Source organism: Micromesistius poutassou, assembly GCF_964030765.1.
Source record: "Micromesistius poutassou genome assembly, chromosome: 1".
Taxonomy (NCBI): Eukaryota; Metazoa; Chordata; class Actinopteri; order Gadiformes; family Gadidae; genus Micromesistius; species Micromesistius poutassou.
Window position 1 is genome coordinate 9,742,801 of NC_140271.1, and position 10,298 is coordinate 9,753,098.

A 10,298-nucleotide genomic window follows, 5' to 3' on the forward strand; every position below is an offset into this window, starting at 1 on the left:
AGGAAACAAACAGCACAACCAATTTTCAGTCCACGAGGAGCACAACATTGAAACTGTTTTTCACACGTATGGTTTCAACTTTAAACAGTCCATTCTATGGTTCAAACCAAACATAAACTTGATTTATATGTTTAGTATGAATCTACGATTTTTAAAATTGCATTTATAAGGCTACAAACTAAACAAGCCTCTGATATATGTTTACTTTCTTAATACGTTTATATGTAGGCCTATATGCATATATGACATTTAAGCAGTGTTTTATTTTTATTTCAAACTACTAAATAATTGAAAATGGGCTGATGGTAACTTACCCATATGAAAACAGTTATAAACCATAATAGCATGAAAACTTTCAGTTTAAAAAAAAAGAGCAAAACTATATGTGTCGATCATACATTATTAAAAACGAGACAAAATTCTCTTAATATCAATAAATGATCGTTGTGGAAAGAAAGGAAAAAAAACTACAAACGGATAGAGTACTGGATTGTGTTCCGGAACCAAAGAAGGGTCACGTCACACTCCTGTCGGAAGAAGGGAGCGGTTATTGCAACGCAAAACATTAACACTAGCTACATTTCAGAGTATAATACTATTTGTTATTATTAGAAGATCACCGATATCATTTAGCTTCATCCCATTACAAATACATCGATATGGAATTATCTGAAATCCTGTATAACAAAGCAGAATATATTGAAACGGTAATGTTGTCGTCCAGCATTTGATATAGCTATTTCTTTATGGGTTAGTTCATCTGTAGCTCTATAAAACTGACAGTATTCTGCGTTGAACAAATACATTTTTAGTTGTGTTAGATGTCGCTATTTTGGTGGTAGATACATATGCAAATGTATATACGTATATATATATATATATATATATATATATATATATATATACAACCTTCAAGTATTTGGTATGTTGCTCATTCAACATATGCTTAATGCATGAATATCGAACATGGTCGGTTGGTTCTTCATGGTTGTTTCCCTGTTTGCAGGCTTCGGGCAACAAAGTGAGCAGACAGTCTGTGCTATGTGGGAGCCAGAACATTGTACTCAATGGAAAAGTGAGTATGAACAAGAAAACATCTGAGCCCACAAATGAATATGTAAGTGATACAAGACCTCATGGAAGCATGTGACTTTAACAAGATATATGTGTCTTTCTCCTTTCTCCAGACTATTGTAATGAACGACTGCATCATCAGAGGTGATTTGGCCAATGTTAGGGTGGGAAGACATTGTGTTGTCAAGAGCCGAAGCGTAATCAGACCACCTTTCAAAAAGTTCAGCAAAGGGTGAGAGACACTATTTTGTGCTGGTTAAAGGTGTACTGAAATACAGGAGGATGTTGCATATTAACTTACAGCAAGTCTCTCTTTACTCAATCTCAATCAACACATTTTTCCCTTTTTCCTTTTTACCTCCATCCTCTTCTTTCCACGTGCAGAGTTGCTTTTTTCCCTCTGCATATAGGGGATCATGTGTTCATCGAGGAAGACTGTGTTGTCAATGCCGCTCAGATAGGCTCCTACGTTCACATTGGAAAGAACTGTGTCATAGTAAGTGTGGTTAATGTATATGTATACTTTTTTTTTTCCTAAAATAAATCCATGTGTTTTTACCTTCTTAGGTCTTACCTTCTGCACACCAAGTCCCCTTTTCTTTAATTCTAATTTGTAAAATTCAACATTTTGCCACCTTTTTTAAATATATACAATTTTTTTATATGTAGGCTAATTTATATTAAAACACTATAGGGGGACACACTTGCATTGGCTTATTAAGAAAAAAAACCTTAGTTGGAGGGTTTTAGATGGTCACGTTGAGGACACACTGGGTTCCTTGTGTGGATCAGTGTGACGATAAGCAGTAGCAGCAGTGTAGGCAAGTCCTGCTAGATGCAACATTTTCTGAGAACCAAGCAGATATACAGACTTGCTTTGCCCAGAAGCTGCTCCAATTACAAATAGAAATGGACTATGTGGATTGTTTGACTTGTTGTGCTTAATGTATATAATGTGTTTGTCTATGACAATAATGTAATTTGTAATAACAAAATAATGGCTGCAATATACCCCCTCTGTATATTCATATTAATTTATTCTGGTGCCTGCAGGGCCGTCGTTGCGTGCTGAAAGACTGCTGTAAGATCCTAGACAACACGGTGCTGCCCCCTGAAACCGTGGTGCCTCCCTTCACTGTATTCTCCGGCTGCCCAGGTCTTCACTCAAACCCACTCACGCACACACTCACCATAAGTACTGCGGTCTGATAAGTCTGATTTTTGCCGTGCAAACACTAACCCCTGTTTCATTCTCATATCCATAACCCCACCGTTGCAGGGCTCTTCTCTGGGGAGCTCCCAGAATGCACACAAGACCTGATGATAGACGTGACCAAAAGCTACTACCAGAAGTTCCTGCCCCTCAGCCAAATCTAATCTAACCACCACCACCACCAGAAGAACCTAGGAACCTTGGAATAATCACACCATAGTCACATGCAAATGAAAGAACTTCTCTCCACTTCTGCTTCGTTTCAGTGCTCACAGTTGCCTTTGGCAGCAGTGGTTTGCACAATGTGTAATGTCAATGTGGCGCTTTGTTTGGAGGAAAAGCGCATTAAAAAGCAGCCGTCATCCTGAGCTTGTTTTTTCCCCTCTTATTTTGAATCGATACTTATGCATTGAAATGTATTGATGTATGTATTGTATTGTAAGGCTTGATTTTTTTTGTTCATGTAGAATGATAAATTTTTTGATTTGTATAACTTGATCTGTCAACCCTCATGATTTGCTAATTTCCTTGACAACAAGGGATGTTATTTATTATATGCTTAACTTGACCTTTACCTTTCTAAACCTGCCACGTATATAAATGTACATTGTATGTCTATTCATTTGACGGGCAGAAGTGAGGATAAGTGGCAAGTAGAATAATAGTAGCACATACGATATAAAGTTGACCGAGGACTGGTGGGGCAAGGCTTGTATTAGGTTTAGCCCTTTTCTTAACTTATGGACCAACCAGTAAAGGGGGCTGTTTTATTTTGCAACCATAGTGTAGGCACAACTTGGACGTAGATTGAAACCATTTTCATTGTTGACACATTAAAGGGCCCCTATTTTACCTATTTTAAGGTGTGAGTGCGATTAGCCATTTCAATCCTACCACTTGGTGCAATCCACTGAGCAGGATAGTAGACTGATCTATCCAGCATCAATCTTGGTACACACTCCCTCGTGATGTCAATGTCACAGGGCAGGGCAGATTTTGAAACGGCTTTTGAAGGGTGCCTCGTGGTAAAATAGGGGTCCTTAAAGCATCTGGAATGACTCACAGGAATGCAGTGGATATTGTTGAGAAAATATTCTCTTGTTGCTCCTATTGAAGTCTTTTATTGTTTAAGATAGCAATTATTTAATATTTGCATTGTTTTATTTCAATACCAATTGGTGTAAATTAGACTATGCACTTTGTTTTCGTCTGTTTAATCATCATTCTAGTATAAACTGATTGACAAGTTTGTACATTTAAAACAGAATCGTGGCATACGTACATTTAGCTTTGTTTTTAAAGGCAAAAATCAAACTGCTTTTGAAATTGGTTGGCACTACTGCCATCTAGTGGCTTCTGTCCATAGCATAGACTGTAAAAGTCTACTTTTTGGATTTTTATCAAGATCGGAACTAGTTATGATATGATTATTGACCACTCAATATAAACATTTTTTTAAACAATATAAATTGTAAATATTTACAAAGATCCGAAAAGTCACTTCCAACAACAGTGAACATTGATAAATATTGTAGATTTTCAAGTCTCGATTAGGCCTACTCTGGGTTTCAGTGTTTTATTGCAGTTGCCCAATAATCAGCGAGAAGCCTGAGTTTTCCTCATTTTTTATTAAACATAGTACATCAAATTGCAATTCAATGGTTTAGTTTTATTTATTTCACAATGTGAACAACATATATCATACCAACACCTAAATGTTAAGTATATAGATTAGCAATATTTTTTAACAAATAAGTATCAAGAAAGCGCTGATAATAGTGTTGGCTCCAGAGAGTCGTGGCATGAGTGGGCCTTTTAGGGACACATGTGATGAAGACATCTGATTGGTTCTGGGAGGTGAAAAATAGGAAATAAAATCTGTTGCCCGCGTCATTAGTGGGCATGGGCAGGAAGGCAAGTGTTAATTGAACAGATGCTAAAACCCTATTATGAAAAACCTGTTGTGACAGTAGATATTCTCTATATACTTCAGGGGGTGTAAATCACAGCTGCTTCTTGTACGTATGTCCCCATTTACTATTTGAAAAATGTTAAATTTGAACTATGTACCAAGAGCTTGATGGATGTAACTGAACATCAAAGGTCATGCCATGGTGTTTTAACAGTCAATTAAACCCAAGTACAGCTAGATCAAATGCCCTGTTGGAATTCTCTTCTAGATTCAATCCTCCTTTTAGCATAGCATCATCTTAAGCAGCATGATTCTACACTTTGTAACACACACACACACACACACACACAAATGATTTTCATGGCAAAAATTCATAAAATTGCACCTCTGTCCTGTTTCATTACTGGTTGCTAGACACCATTAATGAGGCATCTGTATCCTGCAACGAACCATTTCAAGTTTACTTGTCTAGATCCCTTCACAGCATGTGCCAACATATTTTCAGTAACATGATCACTTCCCATGTTCCATTTAATACCAGATTTATTTGCTATTATGCAATAATGATAGATTTACAAAAAGCCTAAACATGCATTGAATATTTTGATCAACATGTAACCAGTTCAAGTTTGGCATACAATAAAATAACAAATCGCATGTACCAGATATAATCTTTGAAGGGAATTAAACAAGTCTTCTTAAGTTGGGCGTTGTATGAGGCGTTAAAATGGCATTGCATTGACATTATATAAATATATAATAGCATTGCGTGATGAGAAGTTGCACTGCACACGTGTGATTAGGGCATACTTTTTAATCTTTGTGAATTCAGGTCTTCTGAGGTTTCGTTGGTTCCGTGACAACGCTTTGATTTCAGCACGCCATACAGCCATTAATCAGTTTGTTACGGCAAAACTTTCTTGGAAATCCATCCTATGTACTCCCTTTTATACTAAGACAAGTATCTTAGCATAACTTTTCCAATGCACTTTTCTCTTCTGCTCTCCTCACCTTAAAGCTTTGATAAATTAAGTGGATGGTTTGTTGGGTAAGCACTCGTGGGTGTTGGGCTTCTTTTGCATTGCTTATCAATTATTTCCCAATAAGGATTACTTGAGCCTACGCTGAGTTGGGCAGTGGTTTCAACTAGGGCACCACTCGTGTCAAAGGGTTCCTTCTAAACCAACCACCATGCCAGGAACAAGCCTAATGCATTGTATCGGCCGAGGAACCCTGCAACAGATTTCTAATGGAAGAGTTTAACTGTTTTCATGAGTTAGGGGTGAAAGATAAGTGCAAAGAATCCCATTATTGCAAATCTCATTTTGAATATTCACACAGTCACATAAACCAGCAGCTGCATTTGTAATGTTGGGGGGGATTCTTCGAACCCTTCAAATAAAAATTAAAAAATAAACCATTCACAAAAAGGTGAATTTTAACTGTGGCAACAAACAAAGTTAAACACTGGTAGTTGGAAAAAAATCTGGCAATGCCAAATTCATATGACTAGTATTGAAGTATCTTGGCAGACAGTGGTAGATAAAATGTCAAAGCCTGCACTTGGTAGCTGGAGGGCCAACTGTCGAGAAGACAAGTTTGCTACTACCGGCTCACAGAGCGTTCTTCTCTGCCCATCGGAGCAATAGTGTCGACGTGCATTGTCGATTTTCAAGATTTGATGGTGGTGACTTGTACGGACGACCAGAAGTTCCTGCCACTCAGCCATACAAAAAAGGAGATAAAATGGAACATGGATGAGATGGAACTGCCTACATGTTGTTCTGGTTGTTCTGTTGGTTTGGAGAACTACCGCATCACAGAGTGAAACATCAGCCATGATGTCCTTGATAGGTGGAGTTTACATCCTTAAGAGGGTGGGTAGGTGTTGGTTGTCCGGTTAATAATCAGGAGAAGGTGGAGTGGCACTGGGCATGGTGCAGTCAGGGGCCGTCCTGCCCACTCTACCTTTCTCGCTATTCGAGGCCAAACACGTCCCTTTTATTTTCTCCTTTCCGATTGCTCCATTCAGTCGTGTTAATCTGGACATTCAGTGAGACTTTATGCATCTCAATCAGCACCCTTTATTCTTAAGTCAATTTAAAAACCCAGAGTGCGATCTCCACAGCAGGATGTAGGGGAAGGGAGACAGGGAACCTCATTCAGCCTCATAAATTAAAAAAGACACTGACACATCCTATTGGCTTGTTCCAGCCCCAGATTCGCTAAAAGCCCATCGAGTTTGTTTTCAGCTCATCCATTCCACACCAAAGCCATGGCATCTGCACCCATGCCCGCAGAGCTGCCCGTCCAATTAGAGCATCCGGTTACGTTTGTGGGTCGGTGAGTCTGTGATGACATCACTACACTGGGTGGAGTTTCGTTTTCTGGCACCCACGCCTCCCCCGGCCGATGCCGAGCCGGTCGAGTCCAGATGCAGCGCCATTTCCTCGGCGATGAAAGTGTTCAGGTCCACGTCGTGGAGTCCGTTGCGCCTGCCACCCCGACACACAGTCCCCGGTCCAGCCCCGCCGCCAGTCCCGGCCCCAATGCTGCCTCCACCCCCGCCACCGCTGACGTGGGTGGGAGATCCTGGGGGGCCAGAGCGCACGCTGATACTAGCCATGGCTCCACTGAGTCCTAGAGGAGACGGGGGACGGGGGAAAATCGGTGCTGAACTGCAAATTCAAGTAGCTCTAGTCTAGTGATGCAACAGAAACCATATGGCCCTAAAAACTTTGCCAATAGAATTGTGAGAGGCCTGCTGGTTTTCCTCATCTTACCATGCAGAGCTATAGCCTCCCTGAATGGCTGGAGGTCCGTCTCCACAGAGGAGCCTGTCTCAGGCGAGGGGCTAGCGCGGCTGGGGGCAAGCATGGCCAACCGTGGGTTGATTCGGCTGCTCCTGGGTGGAGGTGCTTTGCCACAGAGGAAGCTGATCAAGTCCTCCCTACGGATGGTTCTCCTGCGCTTCTTTACCCACGCCAAGACATCCTGTAAGCAAATCAAAGTATCCATTATCAGAAGTCTGCGTGCATGCCTTACCATGATTTGCTCAACTGAACAAGATTCAAATTTACAATCCCATACACAAAATGGCATTGACAGTTTCTGTGGACGGAGAAATGGAAAGAAGAAAATAACCTTGTTGCGACGTTGGTGACCGAGCTGGATGCCCAGATCAAAGCTTCTCTGGTGGGACTCTACGCTTTCTGGTAAAATAAAAACAAGAAAAAGCTTAAAATGTGACAAACGACTACAAATCATGCATCTATACATATTCATATTCTGATAAGACTGATTACAGCTCATTTGAGTGTGGATTTCCTGCACCAATCAGAGAATCTTGCCTTGTCATTCACAGGTGCTTGACTATCACTTTTGAATGGTGGAGAAACTTAAGGAGGGAGCAGAGAGGCGTCGTTCTTTTGTGTCGTTTTAGAAAAACTATATTATTTTGGCGTTATTGGTTAGAAATGGCATAGCCATCCATTAGCTATTAGTGACTTAAATTAGCAAAGAGAAAATCTGTTTCAAGGTGCCTGCACTTGCCTCTTTATGACCCAATTTCGATTTTAGAATGCCCTAGGGTCATTCCTGACCAATCTGGGCATCCATTCCTTGATTGCTTCTGAGAATGAATTTTGCTTGTCAACTAAGGTGCTTCTAACGAGACACTTCTCAATGGCAGAGAAAGTAGAGCGGCAGAGCAGAGGGCAGGGACTTTATTTTGGTTTAGTTATAAAACCTTGCTCTCAAATCTTACCTACAGCACTGTTGATTTATAATTGACTAAAAGTCATTTTATACATGCAGATACAAATATTATGATTTAATCTCCTGGATTACAAAACATTGTTATATACGATTATGTCCTTAGCCGTCTAAAGTGGTAAGTTTGGGGCAGTTGCCACTGTGAAGCCAAAGGGATGAAACATGCATACAGCTAAAATAGAAGGGTTAGGGTTATCGATATTCAAAACAAAAAGTTTACCTTTGTAGAGGTTGGTTACTGCTGTAGCAGCATTCTGAAATGGCACCCACAACGACAGACCTTGTTGGTGACATACTCTATCTGTGGGGAACGGGAAGTAAATAATGATGTCTGAAAAGGGACAGATTGAAAATATTTTTTCCTGTAGACATTTTGCCAATACTATAAAAGGGCAAACGGACAAAATCAAAACATGAAGTTTATTCAATGAGAGCCTACGTTGAATATACTTTTCTGCAACATTTGAATGCACAGACTGTGTGCTAGATGGGAAACTCAGCGGGTTGCTTGAGAAGTTTACTGCAATCTATGAATATTGCCCTTACAAGTATTGCTTTTAGTTTAGCTGGATTGGCTGACCGGGTAGAATGAAATACAGACTGTTTATCTTGGTCTGTCCACAAGAGACAGACAACTTCCTCGCCATTTTGTTCGATTCTAACCCTAGCTGTACGTTGCAGAGAATGTACCAAGTATCGTCAAACGTTTCCGTTTTGAGTCATCAACATACTTCAAAGCCTACATTCATTTAATCTGGCTAGAATATTCAAATAGCCAAGTAACGCGACGTCTAATTGAAAATAAGACGATACGAAATGTACCAGGGCAAGCTGTCAGTAAGCAATGTCGCGTAGCAATGATTGTTGTTACCATCGCCATTTTGTAATTTAGCCGGATACTTAAAGCGTTGGTAAACAGTGTTTTATATTGTTGTACTCCACAATAGTGGTCAAAGTTGTAACAGCAACCTGGTTATACGTTGACCGCTGTTGGGGAACTGTTTAACGTAAGCAATACAGCAATACGATGTTAAGAAGGTGGACAGCGCCGAATATTGCTAACGCAAGCTAAAATTAGCTTTGACAAAGTCAGCTGCTACACATCACAGGCTAGCTGGTTAGCCTAGTTGACTTTCTATTGCAAGTGGACGTAAATTGTAGTGTGTGGCTAGCTTGCTAGCGCTGCTGAAACTAGCTAAAAGCTAGCTATGGTAGTAAACACAAAAAACGGACTATAACCTTTGTACAATTGTGCAACAGCAGTAGCAGAGTTTTGAAAGAGATGCCATAGCTTCTCTTGGTCGTTATCGGCCTCTTCTTCGTTTGGCTCCCTTTGCTCCGCTTCGGCCAAACACTGCCGCTCCCATTTTGAGAACCAATGCTCGGGTCCGTGTTCCTGAATCTCCGAGTCTCCGTCTTCCTTCTTCTCCTCCATTTACCACCCCAAACCTTATAGAAATGTATTATTTAATGTCGAAAAATAAAAATAGGCCTTCGGATTATGTACATTTAAGTCCTTAAATTCATTACGGTTATTAATGTTTTCACTGTTTATATCAACAATAATCAGACTCTCCTATTATCAGCAAAGAGCCTCAACTATTTTTTACTTGCAGACACTGGGGTATATATACGGCTGACGAACACGCTATGGCTTATAGCCCACCCCTTCACGGGTAATTGGCTGGAGTTGCGCTGTACAGGGCGGGTCTGGACATCCAGATACAGATTTGATTGGGCCATTGAGGCGCCCGTCACGAAATGACACAAAAGATCCTCTCCAGAAAACACGAACGCTTATAGTCTAAACTAAGAGACTGCATGTTTGTGACCAATTACACCGTTTTCCACTATTTTCGACATATCAAATGTGCTTAATAATTATTTACATTAATCGAACATATTCCACACATTTCCATTAAGCTAATGACACAAAGACAAGGATAAAACCACCAAATAAAAACAATTGATGTTATGTTATTATTTATGTTAAGTTATTGGGTTAGAGCGTTATTTAATTTATGATTATCCTTTAAATCTGCTGTATCATAATATTAAAAAAATATGATTCGTATCACATCTCTATATGGATATAAAAATAAACCACTTTTCGCCATTAGATGGCGACATTTTATCATAAACGTAAGGAGGGTTAGTTGTGCCATAGCTTTGGTTTTACAGTTACATCTTATTTTCTTGACATTGCACAATTTTACCTTGCTTCATAAATAAGATATCTAAACTACAACAAAGGGAAAACCTTATTTAGGTAATCCCACCTGACTTTGACAGTGACATATTTATTACATTCCAATTATTATTATT

The 10,298-nt window shown here is 39.8% G+C and overlaps 2 protein-coding genes across 2 annotated transcripts; one reads left to right on the forward strand and one right to left on the reverse strand.

The window, feature by feature from the left end:
- The first annotated feature begins 536 nt into the window (after nucleotides 1-536).
- On the forward strand, nucleotides 537-3,758 carry dctn5 (dynactin 5). Its single transcript, XM_084481627.1, has 6 exons — nucleotides 537-707; nucleotides 1,007-1,075; nucleotides 1,188-1,306; nucleotides 1,459-1,570; nucleotides 2,128-2,230; nucleotides 2,354-3,758. The coding sequence occupies exons 1-6, from the start codon at nucleotides 660-662 to the stop codon at nucleotides 2,449-2,451; spliced, it is 549 nt and encodes a 182-aa protein (XP_084337753.1). The 5' UTR covers nucleotides 537-659; the 3' UTR covers nucleotides 2,452-3,758.
- A 137-nt stretch (nucleotides 3,759-3,895) lies between these two features.
- LOC311361655 (HUWE1-associated protein modifying stress responses-like) lies at nucleotides 3,896-9,572 on the reverse strand. The gene is made up of 5 exons (XM_084481611.1): nucleotides 9,213-9,572; nucleotides 8,194-8,274; nucleotides 7,344-7,411; nucleotides 6,983-7,193; nucleotides 3,896-6,839 (listed from the first exon to the last, which is right to left on the reverse strand). Exons 1-5 carry the CDS (start codon nucleotides 9,406-9,408, stop codon nucleotides 6,514-6,516), a joined length of 882 nt encoding a protein of 293 aa, XP_084337737.1. The 5' UTR covers nucleotides 9,409-9,572; the 3' UTR covers nucleotides 3,896-6,513.
- Nucleotides 9,573-10,298: the final 726 nt, after the last annotated feature.